Source organism: Panthera leo, chromosome A2 (genome assembly GCF_018350215.1).
Source record: "Panthera leo isolate Ple1 chromosome A2, P.leo_Ple1_pat1.1, whole genome shotgun sequence".
NCBI lineage: Eukaryota > Metazoa > Chordata > Mammalia > Carnivora > Felidae > Panthera > Panthera leo.
Window position 1 is genome coordinate 25,226,851 of NC_056680.1, and position 22,302 is coordinate 25,249,152.

A 22,302-nucleotide genomic window follows, 5' to 3' on the forward strand; every position below is an offset into this window, starting at 1 on the left:
CATTACATAATGATAAAGGGGTCAATTCTCCAAAAGACCCAATGTTGTTAATGTGTATGTGCCTAACAAAAGAATGTCCAAATATATGAGATAAAACCTGATAGACAAAGAAAAATAGATCAATCTATTACTAAAATAGTAGTGGACAGATCCAGCAGCAGCAAATAGTAAAGACAGAGTTGAAATAACAGTACCATTATTCAACTAAATGCAATTGACATCTATACAATACTTTATCAAACAACATCAAAATATACATTCTTCTCAGCCTCATTGGAACATTCACCAAGACAGAACACATTCTGGGTCATAAAACACACTTTAACAAATTTAAAAGAAGAGAAATCACACAAAGTATTCTCTCTGACTACAATAGAATTAAACCAGAAATCAGTAACAGAGAGATAGCTAGGAAACCCCCAAATACTTGGCAATTAAACACACTTCTAAGTAATGTATGGCTCAAAGAAGTTTCAAGAGAAATAAAAAAATATTTTGAATGAGATAAAAATGAAAACACAACTTATTCAGATTTGTGGAATGCAGCAAAAGTAATGCTCAGAGGGAAATTTAGAACACTGAATTCATTTATTAGAAAAGAAGATAAATTTAAAATCAATCATTTGGGTTTCCACCTTAAGACACTAGAAAAAGAAGATCAAATTAAATCCAAAGTAAGCAGAAGTGAAGAAATAATAAAAATCAGAGAAGAAATTTATGAAATTAAAACAAGTCAATAGGAAAAAAATCAATAAAACTAAAATCTGGTTCTTTGAAAAGATCAATAAAATTGATTAACCTCTAGCCAGGATAACTAAGGAAAAAAGTGAGAAGACACAAATTACACATATCAGAAATGAAAGAAGGGCCATCATTACTAATTCCATTGACATAAAAAGATAATAAAGGAATATTATGAACTGTATCTCCTCAAATTTGATAACCTACCCGAAATGGATCAATTCTTTGGAAAATACAATCTGCCAAAATTCACAGAAGGAGAAACAGATAATCTGAATAGACCTTGTGTTAGTGTACTCATGCTGCCTAAATAATGCAAATTTATTTTCTCAGAGTTCTGGAGTCTAGAAGTTTGGATCAGGGTTCTGGCTGATTTGGTTTCTGATGAGACCTCTTCCTAGCTTGTAGACAGTGACCTCCTTACTTTACTTGTCCTCACATGGCCTTTCTTCTGTGTGCATATGGACAGAGAGAGTACTTTGGTATCTCTCTTTTTAAAGGGACATTAATTCTGTCAGATCAGGACCATACCTTTATGACTTTATTTAACCTGAATTACTTCCTTAGAGGTCTCATCTCTAAATATAGCCACAATGGAAGTTAGTGCATCAACATATGAATTTGAGGGAAACACAACTATTCAGTCCATAACTATATCTATTAAAGAAATTGAATTGATAATTAAATTGATAACCTTCCAAAACAGAAACCACCACATTAAAATGGGTTCTGGAGAATTCTACCAAACTTATAGGAAGAAATTATACCAATTCTTTGCAATCTCTTCCAGAAAATAGCAGAAGGAATACTTTCCTAATTACTCTATGAAGCTAATATTACCCTAATGCCAAAATTACACAGATAAAAGAAAACTACAGACCAATATCTCTCAAGAACATGGATACAAAAATTCTCAACAAGATACTGGCAAGTTGAATCAAACAATGTATAAAAAGAATAACACACCACAACAAAGTGGTATTTGTTTCAGGAATGTAAAGCTGTTTCAACATTAAAAAAAATCAATAAATGTAATCTATCATATAGATAAACTACAGAAGAAAAAGCACATGATCATATCAGTAGATGCAGAAAAGGCATTTGACAAAATCCAATACCCTTTCATGATAAAAATTCTCAGCAAACTTAGAGGGGAACGTCCTCAACTTGATAAAGAACATTTACAAAAAAAAAAAACCTACGGCTAACATCATACTTAAAAATAAGAAACTAGAAACTTTCCCACTAAGATCAGTAACAAAACAAGGATGTCCCTTTTCATCATTTCTTGTCAATATCATACTGAAAGTCCTGACTAATGCAATAAGAAAAAAAGATGTATTGCCTTTGTTTGTGGATAACATGATTATCTACGTAGAAAATCCAAAAATCTGAAAGAATTGACAACAAACTCCTAGAACTAATATGCAATTATATTAGCAAGGTTGCAGGATACAATGTTAATATACAAAAATCACTTTCATATAGATCAACAAGTGGAATTTGAAATTAAAAACACAAATGCCATTTGCATTGGCACTCAAAAAGTGAAATACTTAGATATAAATTGAACAAATCATGTACAAGATCTATGTGAGAAAAACTATGACAATGTGATGAAAGAAATCAAAGAACTAAATAAATGGAGAGATATTCCATGTTCATGAATAGGAAGAATCAATATTGTCAAGGTGTCAGTTCTTCCCAATTTGATCTATAGATTTAATGCAATCTCACACAAAATCCAAGCAAGTTATTTTGCGTATAATTGACGGAGTTATTCTAACATTTATACAGAGGGGCAAAAGACCAAGAATATCCAACACAATATTGAAGGAGAAGAACACAACTGGAAAACTGACATCATTGGACTTCAAGGCTTACTATAAAGCTACAGTAATCAAAATAGGGTGGTGTGGGTAAAAAAATAGACAAATCAATGGAACAGAATTTTGTGAATACTGACAAACTGATTTTCTATGAAGTTCACTTTATATGAAGAGACACAAGACTCAGAATAGCCAAAACAATATTTAAGAACAAAGCCTAGGACTGACACTACCTGACTTCAAGACTTAGTATAAGGCTAATTAAGTCAATACTACAAAAAAAACAAATAGATCAGTATACAGAATAAAGAATTTAAAAATACACCCATAAATAGAACCACCTGATCTTTGACAAAAAGCAAGGGCAGTACAATGGAACAAAGACAGTCTTTTCAACAAATGGTGCTGGAACAGCTGGATGTCCACCTGTAAAAATAATAATAATAATAATAATAATAATAATAATGATGATGATAATAAATCTAGACAGAGACCCTTCACAAAAATTAACTCAAAATGAATCATAGACATAAATGTAAAATGCAAAACTATAAAATTCCTAGAAGATTACATAGTAGAAAATCTAGGTGACCTTAGGTATGGCAATGATTTTTTTATATATAACACCATGAACCATGAAAGAAAGAAGCTGGACTTCATTAAAATTTAAAACTTCTGCTCTGCCAAAGACACTGTCAAAAGGAGAAGGCAAGCCACAGCCTGGGAGAGAATATTTGCAAAAGGCATACCTGATGAAGGACTGTCATCCAACTCAACAATAAAAAATGAACAATCAAACTGATTCAAAAGTGGACAAAAGACCTAACAGATACCTTACTGAAGAAGATATAAGGATGGCAAATAAGCATACAAAACATTAACAGCATCATGTGTCGTTAGCAAATTGTAAATTGAAATGAGAGAACAATACATATCTATTAGAATGGTCAAAATCCAGAATGCTGACAAGACCAAATGCTGGCAAGGATCTGGAGCAACAGGAACTCTTACTCATTGCTGGTGGAATGCAAAATGGTGCAACTACTTTGGAAGAGAGTTTCTTAAAAACTAAACATACTCTTACCACATGACTCAGCAGTCTTCAGTAATTAAATGAGTTGAAAACTTATGTATATACAAAAACATACACACAAATGTTTATAATTTTATGGTTAATATTCAAATCTTGGAAGTAATCAAAATGTCTTTCAGTAGGTGAATAGATAAACTGTGGTACATCCAGAGAATGGAATATTATTTCGTGCTAAAAAGAAAGAAGCTATCAAGTCATGAAAAAACATGGAAGGGCCTTAAGTGCATATTATTAAGTGAAAGAAATCAATTTGAAAAGTCTCTGTTTCTTTTTTTTTAAGTAATCTCTACACCCAATGTGGGGCTTGAACTCAAAACCCCAAGGTTAAGAGTTGCATGTCCTACCAATTGAGCCAGCCAGGCACCCTGAAAAGACCTCTATTTCTTGACCTGGTTGGTGGTTACACAGACTTCTGCTTTATAAGAATTCATTGAACTGTACATGAATATTTTGTCGACTTTTACGTGTGACTCACATTTTAAAAATCTAAAAAACATCCAAACACCAATACTATTATAGAGAAATGTACAAGTAAAATCATGACTTAAGCAGAGCAAAAACATGGTATCTTTCTGTGAGAAACCATCCTCATAGAGTAGTTTCCCCATGCAAGTTTTTAAAATAAATAAATTAAGATAAAGCAAGTAACTTACAGAAGAAGATTGGCACATAATAAAAAGGAAAACAGCAGCTTGTCCTTCTCAAATAGTGATCGGCATATATTACAATATAAGTTGTATGTGAAGTGGTCATTTAAATATCGTAGGCGCTTTTCCAAAATTTTGGATTTGTTACTGAAAGGTTGAAAAACAGGCAAATATACTGTCAAACAAAACTAAGAAAAAATAAGTAACAGATGAACTAACATATAAGTAGCCACTGTTACACACACACACACACACACACACACACACACACACACACGAGTGCATATAAAATGGTGAAATCTGGGGCACCTGGGTGGCTCAGTCGGTTAAGCGGCCGACTTCACCTCAGGTCATGATCTCGCGGTCTGTGAGTTCCAGCCGTGCGTCGGGCTCTGTGCTGACAGCTCAGAGCCTGGAGCCTGTTTCAGATTCTGTGTCTCCCTCTCTGACCCTCCCCGTTCATGCTCTCTCTCTGTCTCAAAAATAAATAAACGTTAAAAAATTTAAAAAAAAAATTAAAAAAAAAATAAAATAAAATGGTGAAATCTGAGGAAGTTCTGTCAATTTCCTGGTTGTGATATTGTACTATAATAATGTAAAACTGTTACCACAGGAGACACTGAATGAAGGATATATATAGGGCCTCCCTGTGTAGTTTTGTGTGTGTGCAACTTCTTCTAAATTTATATGTAAAAGACAGGGTATAAGACTATGAGAAAATAAAATAGGGTTTATACCATCTCTCTATTTTCAAAATTCTGAACTTATTATATTCCAAAATGACTGAAAATAATCACTAAATTAAGATACTTGCTGAATCTCTATTGGTGTGAATTTTTTTCTGGGTAGGGGACTATAAGAGATAAAGAATTATGAAACATTTACCTGTCCCAAAGAAGCATCAAATCTAGATCAAGATGTATACATTTAAAAAAAAAAAAAAGATGAAAAGTCAGAAAACATATGAACAAAAGGTTACTTCCAGATGTGGTTATGGCTAATATCTGTCTTCTTTATGCTCTTATATGTTCAAAATTTTGCAATAATCACATATTACTTTCATTTTTTTAGTCCAAAAATTTTATCAGTAATATTTAAAAGACACTCATTCTGGGGAAGTTTGGGCAGCTACATACATACATACATACATACATACATACGTACGCAAGAAAGCAAGCAATTACCACATGACCCAGCAACTGCACTCCTGGGCATTTATCCTAGAAATGAAAACTTATGCTCACATAAAAACCTGTACATGTTATTCATAAGAGCTAAAAATTGGAAATAACCCAGATGTCCTGTAGTACATCGATACCATGAAATATTTCTCAGCAATAAAAAGGAACAAACTACTGACACACACAACAACCTGAATGAGTCCCCAGAGAATTAAGCTGGGTGAATAAAAGCCCATCCTTAAAAGTTATGTGCTATATGATCCCATTTATATGACATTCTTGAAATGACAAAATTACAGAAACGGAGAATGGATTAGCGGTTCTCAAAGATTAAGGAGAGGGTGGGGATGGGAAAGAAGTGGGTGTGGCTATACAAGGGCAGCATGGGAATCCTTGTGGTAATAGTGGTGTTCCCTATCTTGACTGTATCAACAGCAATGCCCTGGTTGTGATCATTGTAGAAGTTTTCAAGATGTCACCATTGAGGAAACTGGGTAGAGTACACACAGGATTGCTCTATTTTCTTTCTTTCTTTCTTTCTTTCTTTCTTTCTTTCTTTCTTTCTTTCTTTCTTTCTCTCTTTCTCTCTTTCTCTCTTTCTCTCTTTCTCTCTTTTTCTCATTCTTTCTAATCTCTACACCCAACGCCTGGCTCAAACTCACAACCCCAAGATCAAGAGTTGCATGCTCCACCAACTGAGCCAGCCAGGCACCCCCACTGTATAATTTCTTATAACTACATGTGAATCTACATTTATCTCAAAATTAATTTTAATTTTAAATTTTAGTTTAATTTTTAAAAAGCAATCCTTTGATCCATGGAAAGGTGAGAGAAGAGTAGGGGATAGTGACACTTCTCTGAGCAGACCTTTAGTTCAGGATTTACTTCTGGAGTCATATTAATGGGTTATGTGCTCACAAATATAATAAAATTAAAATCAACAAGGGTGAAGGGAAAACTCTAAAATGAAATTTAAAAAAAAATCCAAACCAACAACAAATGAACTAACTGTATTTCACATCAATAACATTGCCATGCTGAAGGAGGAAAAATTAACACAAGTAATTTTTTGAATATAGTTTTTTATGTCTAAAAACAAAAAGACTGTAATTTTCTGTGTGGACATCTGCATTCAATTCTCTTCAGTATATACCTAAGAATCACTGGATTTGCTGATTACTAGATCATATGGCAAATCTATGTTTAATATTTTCAAGAATGTCCTAAATATTTCCAAAGTGGCAGCACTAATTTACATTCCTGCCAGCAGTGTATGAGGGTTCTGATGACTCTGCATCCTTGCTGACACTTGTAATCGACATTTATGTCAATTCCTCAACTTGAATTTTCTCCATCGTGTGGATGGTGTAAGTTCAAATTCCAAATCCCAACTGGTAATCTTAGGGATTTCAGTCACTCCAGCGAGACTGTTCTACCAAGAGCCCACGTAGACCATATATGGTAGGCTCAAATCATATTTTTATTCTACTTAACAAATACAGTAGTTACTAAGTACCAGATGCTACGATAAACACTTCACAAATATTAAATTCTTATAACAATTCTAAAAGGTAGGTATGATTATCATCTCTATTTTATAGATAAAAAAATTTGAGGCAATTACAGAAAGGTTAACTGACTTGACTGTACTAATGTAGCTAGTATGTGGCAGAACTGAGATTTCACCCCCTACTCCAGTCTGACTTTAAAACCTGTGTATGTTTATTAATTGATTAAAGTGAAAATATCTAGCAAACAATTAGAAATGTGGGCCTGGGAGCACCTGGGTGGCTCAGCCAGTTGAGTGACTTGATTTCAGCTCAGGTCATGATCCCAGGGTCATGGGATGGAGCCCAGGTTATGATCCCAGGATCATGTGGGGACTCCATGCTGAGTGTGGAGACTGCTTGGGATTCCCTCTCTCTTTTTTTCTCTCTCTCTCTCCCTCTGCCCCTCTCGCCCTCTTGCACACACTCTCTCTACAAATTAAAAAAAAAATTTAAGGGGCGCCTGGGCGGCTCAGTTGGTTGAGCATCCAACTTCAGCTGAGGTCATGATCTCATGGCTTGTGAGTTTGAACCCCGCATCGGGTTCTGTGCTGACAGCTCAGAGCCTGGAGCCGGCTTCAGATTCTGTGTCCCCCTCTCTCCCTCTCTCTCTCTCTCTCTCTCTCTCTCTGCCCCTCCCCCACTGGCACTCTCTCTCTCTCTCTCTCTCAAAAATAAATAAACATTAAAAAATTTAAAAAAAATTAATTACAAAGAAATATGGGACTGAAGCTTTTTATTTTTTAAATTTTATTCCTTCATTCATTCATTCATTTTAAAAATTTATTTATTTTTGAGAGAGAGTGCACGCATGAGCAGAGCAGGGGCGGGGCAGAGAGAGAGGGAGAGAGTGAAAATCCCAAGCAGACTCTGCACTGTCAGCGTGGAGCCCAACACGGGACTCAAACTCATGAAACCTGAGATCGTGACCTGAGTCAAAATCAAGAGTCAGAGGTCAACTAAATGAGCCACCCAGGCACCCCAAATTTTATTTATTTTTTTTTTAAGAATTTATTTTTAAGCAATTTCTACACCCAACATGGGGCTCAAACTCACAACCCAAGATCAAGAGTTGCTTGCTCTACTGACTGAGCCAGCCAGGCACCCTGGGACTGAAACTTTTTAGAGATCTCAAAGGTGGAGAAAGATGTTGTAGTTGCCAGCAAAGATAAGTCAGGTGCCATATTAAAATATTTAAAAGAGGCAGGGAGGACTAAAGCTAATCCTTCTATGCCTACATTTTGAGTGGGGGTGAAATAAAACTTAGAATAAATGGAGGCTTTCTCTCTCCCTCTCTTTCTTTCAACTTTTCCTATTTTTAAATACTCTGTAATGAATGCATATTACATATTAAGAAAAAAAGTTATGTATTTTTTAATGGAAAGCATGGTGGGAATCCAACATAGGGAGGATGAATGAAGCTAGAGAAGGTTTACCTGTCATGAATGGAGTTGATGTAAAGGTTCACAAACCAGGTGAGAGAGTACTGGTACATGGGATCGATGTTAGCCAGGTCTGCAATGCTGAAGAATAATACTGATGAATGTTTAGCAATGGGTCTGTAGCCTTCTCGAGACTCTGCTATTTTGAGTTCTGTTTTCTCTGCAATCTAGAAGAAGAGAAAAATCAAGATTAAGAAGTAGGAAATGTGTTTTTTTAATTACGTGTTTTTCATGTAATAAAGTTTATGTTAAAAAAAAAATAACCCTCTAACTCAATGGCAAAATTACAGAGGTATGGTTTACAAGGAAAGGTTTTAGTATGCTAGAAGCTGGAAAGACAGAAAGACAAAAAGAAAGACAGAAAGACAGAAACAAAGAGGGAGAGAGAGAAAGGGGGAGGGAGAGAGGGAGGAAAAAGGAAAAGGAAGGAAAGAATTAGGAAGGGACGGAAGACGAAGAAGGGAGGGAGAAGAATGAATGAAAAATAGTTTAAGGTTGTGTTTCTTGTTTGGGGAATACCAGAGTTGTCAATCTTTGCTTTTTTTGTCTGGATCTGACATGTGTCTACTATAGTCACTCATCTTCTTTTATTTCAATAGGTCAGAGAGAGGGAGAAAGAGAGAAAGAAAGAGGGAGAGTGAGGGAGAGAGAGAGAAGGAGGGAGGGGGGGGGAGGGAGAGAATGTGCACATGTGTATGTTTAAGGTGTCAACATGTGTACCAGAACCCAGGAAAGTCTGGGAAAGTAGATTTCACAAATATTTGTTAGCTGATGGGGTTATAGAACAGTACCTTTTCAATTAGCTTCTTGTATGTTTAACATTTCTGGACATAGTAGGGGTGTTAATATTTGACCCCAAAAGAAAAAACTTCTGAAAGATAACAGCTCTTCAGCTGACAACTCTATCTGATAGAATGCTATTCTATAGGAAAAATGTGTAGAGCACTTATTCAATCCACTTTTCCTTCTTTGGACAAACTATCTACAGACTCTGCTGAATGAGTGTGCCTGGGTAGTCATGTTTATACTGAATGATCCTCTTTGTAGCTGATTCAGTCAGGAAGTAGAGATAGAACTGGGCCGAAGATAAGCCAAATCAATTCTTCCCCCAGAGAATTAGAATTTTAAGAGCCTCAGAAGCTGAAGTCAAGTGGTACTGGGCATTAGTGCTAATAAAAGGTAATGGAACCAAAGCCGGTTTCTACAGGCAAGACAAATGTTTGAAGGAACAGATGTAAAGTGTTACCAGAGAAATTGGTTTTAAGATGGAGAGGCACATATGAGGACTACACAGTCTTAGAGAGGGGCAGACAAAGAGCATAGAAACTTTCCATTTATTCTTGAGGCCGGTATGTACTTCTGTAATTGGGGAAATAAAATGCTCCCTTGTATCTTTTTTTTTTTTTTTTTTTCAATTTGAGCATAGTTGACACACAATGTTACATTAGTTTCAGGTATAAATATAGTGACTGGACACGTTGATACATTATGCTATGTTCACCACAAGTATAGCTACCATCTGTCAGTATACAATACCATTACAATGTTTTTGACTATATTCCTTATGCTGTCCTTGTATCTTTTTTATTTGAGCTAATTTGAGTGTGCTTCTGTTCCTTGCAAACAAACTTTCTCCAGAGTTATACTGGGAGAAAATTGAAAAAGAGTCAAAAGGTTGCTAGGACTCTTTTTTCACCTGCTGTTTCTTTGTTATCTCATTGGACATCATTTTAGCAGAGTCTAAGACTTTAATTGCACTTTCATCTTCTAAAATGTTGCCTTCTGAAGATGATAATGTTTCTAAAATTTTCTTCTCTATATCTTTTAGCTGTTTCTTATTAGCTGCAGACTGAAGAATAAGGGCATTTCGTTCCTCTTCTAATTCTGGTCTAAAAAGATAGAAACATTTAGTCTAAACTTGCAGTATTTTATCAAGTTCATATCTAAATACTAGGTATCACAATTTTGTAGACAGTTAAATAATTTTGTAGAAATGTAACACAAACTAAGATATATAACACAAACTTTATCCTAAGGAAAAAGGTTATTTCCATACAAATGATAGTTTGAGAAACATGAGCAAAAAATGATCATTAAATTCATATGTGAAATGTGGCAATAACTTAATAAGTCTAAGAATGCGCTATGTTTATCCATATGGCTTAGATAGTTTTGTGAGGATAAGAACTGGAGAAGAAACACAACAGAAAACTTCTTATCTATTCGTTGGCTTTTTCATATTCAGTGTTACTTTCATTATCTCTTCCGCAAGAGCAGAATCAGAAAAGATGACTCATCATACAATTGTCTCTTCAGGTAAAAGACAAAACTGGCACTTAACATCTTTACAAATATAGTATAAGACCTCAAAATATCATAATTCACCATGTTCAGGAATATGTTAGGACATGGTTCTGTCTTGGATACTATACAAGTGGGATTCAAATATTGGAAGTAACAAAAGTAACACACGATTACATAATTTCCCTTATAATTTGGTTTCATAAAATAGAGTGCTTGACAATGCTATGTGAAGCTCCAAGTGGAATCAAAGATTTCTTTCAGGAAGCAATCCTTTACTAGTAGCCCTATCAGGTATTTTAATATCTTTTTCTCATTTAAAACATAACACATGCTACTAATGGAAAAATACATAACGTATAAAAAAATAATTAAAATTATCCACAATCTTACCACCCTTAGAGATGACCACTGTTAACATTCTGGCATATTCCCTCCCAAGTGGACAGATATATATACATATAATTCATGCATTAACTTTTTTTTTAACAAAATATTACCCATACCATGTATAGTTTTGTATCCTGTTTTTTCATTCTTATCTAAGTATTTCATCACTCATTCTTATTTCACTATTTCACTATACAACTCAACTATTTCATTATTTCATTAACATCCTATATTTAAGTCTTTCAACACATTTCTGATTTTGTCCACAGCATATGTTCTTAGGGATGAACTCTTTGGCTCAAACAATCAGATACAAGTCTGAAGTCATGGCATGTCTCCTGAATCCTACTACCCATACTAGGAGCCCAATATAACATGGTTGGCTTATGACTTACTTGTTACAGAATGGCTATTTTAGTTTATTTTTTATGTTTGTTTTTATTTTTTGAGAGAGGGTGAGCGCATGCAAGCGCGGGATGGGGAGAAGGAAGGGGAGGGAGAGAATCCCAAGCACAGGGTACAATATCACGATCATGAGATCATGACCTGAGCTGAAATAAGAGGTGGATGCTCAACTGAATGAGCCACCCAGGTACCCCCAGAACAGCTATTTTAAAGGATTACATACTTATTTTATAACAATACATAAAATTCGACAAGGTTTTGGAATAATCACATAACAAAAGTATTAATGACCTACAAATATTCCTCTTTAGGCCATCTGGAAGCATATAAGGAAATGTATACACTTCACTCATATGAGGACTTTAAGATACAAAACAGATGAACATAAGGGAATGGAAGCAAAAATAATATAAAAACAGGGAGGGGGACAAAACATAAGAGACTCTTAAATATGGAGAACAAACAGAGGGTTGCTGGAGGGGTTGTGGGAGGGGGGATGGGCTAAATGGGTAAAGGGCATTAAGGAATCTACTCCTGAAATCATTGTTGCACTATATGCTAACTAACTTGGATGTAAATTTTAAAAAATAAAGAAAATTAAAAAAAAAAATACACACCTCTCCTTTGCAACAACAATACCTAGTAACTGATCTTCAAGTCCTTCCGGAGTTATCATGAAATTGAGCAAAGACACCTTTGTAGCCAGTTCTGGCATAAAGTGTGGATTTCTCAGTTTTGTGGTGACATAAAACTTGAAATCAAAGGAATACTCAATAATGACCTCACCAAGTCTGATGCAGTCAATGCCACCTATATTTCAGAAAGCAAACACATGATAAGTAAGCCACAGTTGTATAGCTCCTCCATGTTAAGGCCATTCCTGAGATAAGTAACGGGTCTTAAAGTAATATAAAATAGAGGTGTGACAAAAGTCATGGACACACAGGCAAATAAGCAATTATACAGCAGGACTCATTCATTCTGGAGGGGTCTAAGACATTTTCTGTCGTTGTCATGGAGCCTTCTAAATCAAAATTCCTTTTGATCTTACCTCCTCTATAAATTTTCAATCATGAGTCCAAGATTATTTATATATTACTAAAGCTCTTAAAAATACTAGAGTTTGGCAGAGATAAAAATTTTTATAAGCAGAAAGATGTAAGGTTGGCACTATCTACCCAAAGTCAACTCTGGTCCACATTAACCATTACTATTCATACTAATGGACTTTCTGAGCTCCACGGTCACAAGATAAAGTAATTTCAGGCTGGCTTCAACTTCTTTATATTCTCTACTGAACAACCATCTAGATAACAGTGGTTAACATAATGAACAGAGGGCAAGATATTTATTTTAGAATATCTGACCAAAATTCATTCCTGATACTTGTTTCAAATTTCCTTTCACACATAACAATGACCCAGAAGTTTGAGTTATTAACATTATTCTTAAATTTATGTAGTGGCTTTCTTGCCTCAAAGATATGTCTTAAAGATAATCCAACCATCTTTCAGTGCTACCAGCTAATATTAATGAACTTCTACCTTGCTTAAAAGTTTGTCTAAGTAGTAAAGGCTCCAAAGATGGGTCCAGTTCTTCACCAACATTTTCTAATAGAAGTGGAGTTCCAAACTGAATACAATTTTCCAGTGTTCTCATATAGTCCGAATCAGATAACTTAATAATGCTAAGCTGATTTTCTTTTTCAGAGTTTTTGATCCACTTATTGGCTTGACCCTGAGGGTCAATCATTAAAGGCCTAGAATATAATAAGAAAAATTCTGAGGGAAATAAATAGATGTTGGTATTTCTTTAAAATTATGTAATTTAAATAATAAACATCACCATCAATCTGTATCAATGCAAAGTGTTTACGTACATTATCAGGATTTATCTTCACGAGAGTCCTATGAGAAAAAAGTAAACACTTTCTTATACTATACACAAAAATAAATTCAAAATGGATGAAAGACCTAAATGTGACACAAAACCACCCTAGAGGAGAGCAATAACCTCTTTGACATTGGCTGTCACTACTTCTTACTAGATATGTCTCTTGAGGCAAGGGAAACAAAAGCAAAAATAAACTATTGGGACTTCATCAAGACAAGATGCTTCTGCACAGAAAAGGAAACAATCAATAAAATGAAAAGGCAACTGACAGAATGGAAGACTATGTTTGCAAATGACATATCTGATAAAGAGTCTCCAAAATCTATAAAGAACTTATCAAACTCAACACCCAAAAATATCTAGCTAAAAAATGGGCAGGGGCACCTAGGTGGCTCACTGGGTTAAGCATCTGCCTCTTGATTTCAGCTCAGGTCATGATTTCATGTTTCATGGGTTCAAGCACCATGTCAGGTTCTGTGCTGATAGTGCAAAGCCTGCTTGGGATTCTCTGCCCCTCTCTCTCTGCCCCTCCCCTGCTCATGCATGCATATGCGCTGTGTGTGTGTGTGTGTGTGTGTGTGTGTGTGTGTGTACATAAATGGTAGAAGACATGAATAGATTTTCCCAAAGAAGACATAAAAATGGCTAGCACGCACATGAAAAGGCGCTCAACACCACTCAACATCCGGGAAATACAAATCAAAACCATAATGAAGAGAACCTGGGTGGCTCAGTCTGTTAAGCATCCAGCTCTTGATTTTGGCTCAGGTCATGATCTCCTGGTTGTGAGATCAAGCACCACATTGGGCTCCACGCTGGGTGTGGAGCCTGCTTAAGATTCTCTCTCTCCCCCTTCCTCTGCCCCTCCCCTGCTCATGCACATTCTATCTCTCTCTCTCTCAAAAAAAAAAAAAAAAAAAAAAAAAACTGCAATGAGGTATCACCTCATACCAGTTAGAATGTCTAAAATTAACAACACAGGAAATAAGAGGTGTTGGGGAAAATGTGCAATTTTTGTCATTTATCTTTGAAATGAAGAAAGTCCGTCTCAGGGAGTACTTTGTCCAAGGTTCCAAAATTAGTTCCAAGTCAGAAGTAGAATCTTGTGAACCTGTAAGCTGTGCTCTTTCAAATATAATGCATGGTCTTCATGGTAATTTTAATAAATGACATCTATTAACATAATATGAAACATAAACCTATTTATTTGATAAAAACTTAAAATGTGAGCTACCAGCCTATAATGGATTCCCTCAGGTTATGAGTAGAACCAAAAACTAAGTTTCCAAATTTTGTCTGGTATGTACTTGAGACCTATTTAGTAAATTTTTCTATGCCATTATGGTAAAGGTTTTGTGATCAATAACAAACAATTCATGGTTTCAGATATTTAAAAAATAATGTGCTTTCCTCTTTTTCTATGATGATATTGACTGTCCCAGGTTCCTTTTATATTCAGTACAGTGCATGAAATCATTCCCACTGTTGGTGGGAATGCAAACTGGTACAGCCACTCTGGAAAACAGTATGGAGATATCTCAAAAAGTTAAAAATAGAACTACCCTATGATCCAGTAATGGTACTACTATGTATTTACCCAAAGGATATAAAAATACTGATTTGAAGGGGCACATGTATCCCCATGTTTAGAGCAGCATTACTAACAATAGCCAAATTATGGAAAGAGCCCAGAGAGGTCAGAGGGAAGATGGTGACATAGGAGGACGCTGGGCTCACCGCGCGTCCTGCTGATCACTTAGATTCCACCTACACCTGCCTGAATAACCCAGAAAACCACCAGAGGATTAGCAGAACGGAGTCTCCGGAGCCAAGCGCAGACGAGAGGCCCACGGAAGAGGGTAGGAAGGGCGGCAAGGCGGTGCGCGCTCCATGGACTGGCGGGAGGGAGCCGGGGTGGAGGGGCGGCTCGCTGGCCAAGCAGAGCCCCCGAGTCTGGCTGGCAAAAGCGGAGGGGCCTGACGGACTGTGTTCCGACAGCAAGCGCGACTTAGCGTCTGGGAGGTCATAAGTTAACAGCTCTGCTCAGAAAGTGGGAAGGCTGGAGGACAAAGGGAGGGAGAGCTGCTGAGCCCCCGGACGACAGAGCTCAGCTTGGCGGGGAACAAAGGCGCTCGCCAGCGCCATCTCCCCCGCCCATCCCCCAGCCAAAATCGCAAAGGGAACCAGTTCCTGCCAGGGAACTTGCTCGCTCCGCGCAAACACCCAACTCTGTGCTTCTGCGGAGCCAAACCTCCGGCAGTGGATCTGACTCCCTCCCGCTGCCACAGGGCCCCTCCTGAAGTGGATCACCTAAGGAGAAGCGAGCTAAGCCTGCCCCTCCTGCCCCCGTGCACCTTGCCTACCCACCCCAGCTAATACGCCAGATCCCCAGCACCACAAGCCTGGCAGTGTGCAAGTAGCCCAGATGGGCCACGCCACCCCACAGTGAATCCCGCCCCTAGGAGAGGGGAAGAGAAGGCACACACCAGTCTGACTGTGGCCCCAGCGGTGGGCTGGGGGCAGATATCAGGTCGGACTGCGGCCCCGCCCACCAACTCCAGTTAAACACCACAGCACAGGGGAAGTGCCCTGCAGGTCCTCACCATTCCAGGGACTATCCAAAATGACCAAACGGAAGAATTCCCCTCAGAAGAATCTCCAGGAAATAACAACAGCTAATGAACTGATCAAAAAGGATTTAAATAATATAACAAAAAGTGAATTTAGAATAATAGTCATAAAATTAATCGCTGGGCTTGAAAACAGTATAGAGGACAGCAGAGAATCTCTTGCCACAGAGATCAAGGGACTAAGGAACAGTCACGAGGAGCTGAAAAGCGCCTTAAACGAAATGCAAAACAAAATGGAAACGACGACGGCTCGGATTGAAGAGGCAGAGGAGAGAATAAGTGAACTAGAAGATAAAGTTATGGAAAAAGAGCAAGCTGAGAGAAAGAGAGATAAAAAAATCCAGGAGTATGAGGGGAAAATTAGAGAACTAAGTGATACACTAAAAAGAAATAATATACGCATAATTGGTATCCCAGAGGAGGAAGAGAGAGGGAAAGGTGCTGAAGGGGTACTTGAAGAAATTATAGCTGAGAACTTCCCTGAACTGGGGAAGGAAAAAGGCATTGAAATCCAAGAGGCACAGAGAACTCCCTTCAGACGTAACTTGAATCGATCTTCTGCACGACATATCATAGTGAAACTGGCAAAATACAAGGATGAAGAGAAAATTCTGAAAGCAGCAAAGGATAAACGTGCCCTCACATATAAAGGGAGACCTATAAGACTCGTGACTGATCTCTCTTTTGAAACTTGGCAGGCCAGAAAGGATTGGCACGATATCTTCAGTGTGCTAAACAGAAAAAATATGCAGCCGAGAATCCTTTATCCAGCAAGTCTGTCATTTAGAATAGAAGGAGAGATAAAGGTCTTCCCAAACAAACAAAAACTGAAGGAATTTGTCACCACTAAACCAGCCCTACAAGAGATCCTAAGGGGGATCCTGTGAGACAAAGTACCAGAGACATCACTACAAGCATAAAACATACAGACATCACAATGACTCTAAACCCGTATCTTTCTATAATAACACTGAATGTAAATGGATTAAATGCGCCAACCAAAAGACACAGGGTATCAGAATGGATAAAAAAACAAGACCCAACTATTTGCTGTCTACAAGAGACTCATTTGAGATCTGAGGACACCTTTAGATTGAGAGTGAGGGGATGGAGAACTATTTATCATGCTACTGGAAGCCAAAAGAAAGCTGGAGTAGCCATACTTATATCAGACAAACTAGACTTTAAATTAAAGGCTGTAACAAGAGATGAAGAAGGGCATTATATAATAATTACAGGGTCTATCCATCAGGAAGAGCTAACAATTATAAATGTCTATGCGCAGAATACCGGAGCCCCCAAATATATAAAACAATTACTCATAAACATAAGCAACCTCATTGATAAGAATGTGGTCATTGCAGGGGACTTTAACACCCCACTTACAGAAATGGATAGATCATCTAGACACACGGTCAATAAAGAAACAAGGGCCCTGAATGATACATTGGATCAGATGGACTTGACAGATATATTTAGAACTCTGCATCCCAAAGCAACAGAATATACTTTCTTCTCGAGTGCACATGGAACATTCTCCAAGATAGATCATATACTGGGTCACAAAACAGCCCTCCATAAGTTTACAAGAATTGAAATTATACCATGCATACTTTCAGACCACAATGCTATGAAGCTTGAAATCAACCACAGGAAAAAGTCTGGACAACCTCCAAAAGCATGGAGGTTAAAGAACACCCTACTAACGAATGAGTGGGTCAACCAGGCAATTAGAGAAGAAATTAAAAAATATATGGAAACAAACGAAAATGAAAATACAACAATCCAAACGCTTTGGGACGCAGCAAAGGCAGTCCTGAGAGGAAAATACATTGCAATCCAGGCCTATCTCAAGAAACAAGAAAAATCCCAAATACAAAATCTAACAGCACACCTAAAGGAAATAGAAGCAGAAGAGCAAAGGCAGCCTAAACCCAGCAGAAGAAGAGAAATAATAAAGATCAGAGCAGAAATAAACAATATAGAATCTAAAAAAACTGTAGAGCACATCAACGAAACCAAGAGCTGGTTTTTTGAAAAAATAAACAAAATTGACAAACCTCTAGCCAGGCTTCTCAAAAAGAAAAGGGAGATGACCCAAATAGATAAAATCATGAATGAAAATGGAATTATTACAACCAATCCCTCAGAGATACAAACAATTATCAGGGAATACTATGAAAAATTATATGCCAACAAATTGGACAACCTAGAAGAAATGGACAAATTCCTAAACACCCACACTCTTCCAAAACTCAATCAGGAGGAAATAGAAAGCTTGAACAGACCCATAACCAGCGAAGAAATTGAATCGGTTATCAAAAATCTCCCAACAAATAAGAGTCCAGGACCAGATGGCTTCCCAGGGGAGTTCTACCAGACGTTTAAAGCAGAGATAATACCTATCCTTCTCAAGCTATTCCAAGAAATAGAAAGGGAAGGAAAACTTCCAGACTCATTCTATGAAGCCAGTATTACTTTGATTCCTAAACCAGACAGAGACCCAGTAAAAAAAGAGAACTACAGGCCAATATCCCTGATGAATATGGATGCAAAAATTCTCAATAAGATACCAGCAAATCGAATTCAACGGCATATAAAAAGAATTATTCACCATGATCAAGTGGGATTCATTCCTGGGATGCAGGGCTGGTTCAACATTGCAGGATACAAAATCAATGTACAGAAATCAGTTGCATTCTTATACACTAACAATGAAGCAACAGAAAGACAAATAAAGAAACTGATCCCATTCACAATTGCACCAAGAAGCATAAAATACCTAGGAATAAATCTAACCAAAGATGTACAAGATCTGTATGCTGAAAACTATAGAAAGCTTATGAAGGTAATTGAAGAAGATATAAAGAAATGGAAAGACATTCCCTGCTCATGGATTGGAAGAATAAATATTGTCAAAATGTCAATACTACCCAAAGCTATCTACACATTCAATGCAATCCCAATCAAAATTGCACCAGCATTCTTCTCGAAACTAGAACAAGCAATCCTAAAATTCATATGGAACCACAAAAGGCCCCGAATAGCGAAAGTAATTTGGAAGAGGAAGACCAAAGCAGGAGGCATCACAATCCCAGACTTTAGCCTCTACTACAAAGCTGTCATCATCAAGACAGCATGGTATTGGCATAAAAACAGACACATAGACCAATGGAATAGAATAGAAACCCCAGAACTAGACCCACAAACGTATGGCCAACTCATCTTTGACAAAGCAGGAAAGAACATTCAATGCAAAAAAGACAGTCTCTTTAACAAATGGTGCTGGGAGAACTGGACAGCAACATGCAGAAGGTTGAAACTAGACCACTTTCTTACACCATTCACAAAAATAAACTCAAAACGGATAAAGGACCTGAATGTGAGACAGGAAACCATCAAAACCTTAGAGGAGAAAGCAGGAAAAGACCTCTCTGACCTCAGCCGTAGCAATCTCTTACTCGGCACATCCCCAAAGGCAAGGGAATTAAAAGCAAAAGTGAATTACTGGGACCTTATGAAGATAAAAAGCTTCTGCACAGCAAAGGAAACAACCAACAAAACTAAAAGGCAACCAACGGAATGGGAAAAGATATTTGCAAATGACATATCGGACAAAGGGCTAGTATCCAAAATCTATAAAGAGCTCACCAAACCCCACACCCGAAAAAAAAATAACCCAGTGAAGAAATGGGCAGAAAACATGAATAGACACTTCTCTAAAGAAGACATCCAGATGGCCAACAGGCACATGAAAAGATGTTCAACGTTGCTCCTTATCAGGGAAATACAAATCAAAACCACACTCAGATATCACCTCACGCCAGTCAGAGTGGCCAAAATGAACAAATCAGGAGACTATAGATGCTGGAGAGGATGCGGAGAAACGGGAACCCTCTTGCACTGTTGGTGGGAATGCAAATTGGTGCAGCCGCTCTGGAAAGCAGTGTGGAGGTTCCTCAGAATAAAAATAGACCTACCCTATGACCCAGCAATAGCACTGCTAGGAATTTATCCAAGGGATACGGGAGTACTGATGCATAGGGGCACTTGTACCCCAATGTTTATAGCGGCACTCTCAACAATAGCCAAATTATGGAAAGAGCCTAAATGTCCATCAACTGATGAATGGATAAAGAAATTGTGGTTTATATACACAATGGAATACTACGTGGCAATGAGAAAAAATGAAATATGGCCTTTTGTAGCAACGTGGATGGATCTGGAGAGTGTGATGCTAAGTGAAATAAGCCATACAGAGAAAGACAGATACCATATGGTTTCCCTCTTATGTGGATCCTGAGAAACGTAACAGAAACCCATGGGGGAGGGGAAGGAAAAAAAAAAAAAAAGAGGTTAGAGTGGGAGAGAGCCAAAGCATAAGAGACTGTTAAAAACTGAGAACAAACTGAGGGTTGATGGGGGGTGGGAGGGAAGGTAGGGTGGGTGATGGGTATTGAGGAGGGCACCTTTTGGGATGAGCACTGGGTGTTGTATGGAAACCAATTTGACAGTAAATTTCATATATTAAAAAAATAAAAAATAAATAAAATAAATAAAAATAAAAATAAAAAGAAAGAAAGAGCTCAAATGTCCATTGACTCATGAATGGATAAAGAAGATGTGGAATACTACTCAGCCATCAAAAAGAATGAAATCTTGCCATTTGCAATGACATGGATAGAGTTAGAGTATATTATGCTAAGCAAAATAAGTCAGAGAAAGACAAATACTATATGATTTCACTCATAAGTGGAATTTAAGAAAAAAAACAGATGGGGGAAAACAAAGAGAGACAAACCAAGAAACAGATTCTTAACTATAGAAAACGAACTGAGGGTTACTGGAGGGGAGCTGAGTGGAGGGTTAAATAGGTGATGAGGATTAAGGAGGGCATTTGTTGTGATGAGCATTAGGTGTTGTATGTAAGTAAGGAATCGCCAAATCCTATACCTGAAACTAATATTACACTGTATGTTAACTAACTGAATTTAAATAAAAACTTGAAAAAGAAAAAAAAAGACAGAACAATCCAATTATTAGCTGACTGGTTGTTTTCATTCCCAGCTCAAATTGTGCTGAAATCCTATTAAAAATACAAAAAGGTCCAGATACTAGTTAAAATTTACTTTTGCTATCACAGCAAATAGTGGAAAAGTGTTCTGGAAACGAGAAAGTTATTTTGCATACAACTGCTTAAAAATTTTTTTTATGTTTACTTATTTTTAAGAGCAAGAGAGAGCATGAGGAGAGGGGCAGAGAGAGGGGAGGGGCAGAGAGAGGGGAGAGGCAGAGAGAGGGGAGGGGCAAGTGAGGGGGGAAACACAGAATCTGAAGCAGGCTCCAAGCTCTGAGCTGTCAGCACAGAGCCGACACGGGGCTCGAACTCACAGAGTGTGCGATCATGACCTGAGCCAAAGTTGGACGCTTAACCAACTGAGCCACCCAGGCACCCCAGCATACAACTGCTTAAAAATGGACTAGATGCTCTTAGTACTTTTCAAGGTCCTGTTTGAAGGAATTGGTTTTCATTTTTATATATCCTTATCATTGGAAAAATATAGTATTGTTGACTCCCTTTCAATAAGTAACAATTTTTATAAATTAACACTTAATACTAATCAACGTTTTTGTTAATACATAAATTAATGTTCTTGGTAATACAGTAGAGATTGTTGTTTATTATAAAAGAAATCCGGGGTGGGGCGCCTGGGTGGCTCAGTCGGTTGGGCGGCCGACTTCGGCTCAGGTCATGATCTCACGGTCCGTGAGTTCGAGCCCCGCGTCAGGCTCGGTGCTGACAGCTCAGAGCCTGGAGCCTGTTTCAGATTCTGTGTCTCCCTCTCTCTGACCCTCCCCCGTTCATGCTTTGTCTCTCTCTGTCTCAAAATAAATAAACGTTAAAAAAAAAAAAATTAAAAAAAAAAAAAAGAAATCCGGGGTGCCTGCGTTGCTCAGTTGGCTAAGCGTCTGACTTAGGCTCAGGTCAGTATCTCATATTCTGTGAGTTCGAGCCCAGCATTGGGCTCTGTGCTGACAGCTCAGAGCCTGGAGCCTGCTTTGGATTCTGTGTCTCCCTCTCTCTTTGCCCCTCCCCTGCTCATGCTGTCTCAAAAATAAACAAACATTTAAAAAGTTTTTTAAAAAACACCAGGAATCCAATTCCAACTTAATACACTCTTATGTATTACATACATAAGTGG

The 22,302-nt window shown here is 37.5% G+C and overlaps 1 protein-coding gene across 11 annotated transcripts in view; it reads right to left on the reverse strand.

The window, feature by feature from the left end:
* The window catches only part of DNAH12 (dynein axonemal heavy chain 12), a 208,735-nt gene that overhangs the window by 40,042 nt on the left and 146,391 nt on the right, over window positions 1-22,302 (reverse strand). For 8 of the 11 annotated variants that reach the window (XM_042929731.1, XM_042929730.1, XM_042929729.1 and 5 more), the window contains 5 exons: window positions 13,121-13,335; window positions 12,194-12,386; window positions 10,177-10,369; window positions 8,475-8,647; window positions 4,317-4,457 (listed from right to left, as the gene is read on the reverse strand). In XM_042929731.1, coding sequence (XP_042785665.1) covers window positions 4,317-4,457; window positions 8,475-8,647; window positions 10,177-10,369; window positions 12,194-12,386; window positions 13,121-13,335 — 915 coding nt within the window. Of the gene's footprint in view, window positions 1-4,316; window positions 4,458-8,474; window positions 8,648-10,176; window positions 10,370-12,193; window positions 12,387-13,120; window positions 13,358-22,302 lie in introns of those variants that run through there. The other 3 variants (XM_042929732.1, XM_042929739.1, XM_042929740.1) reach the window with 3 other exon arrangements.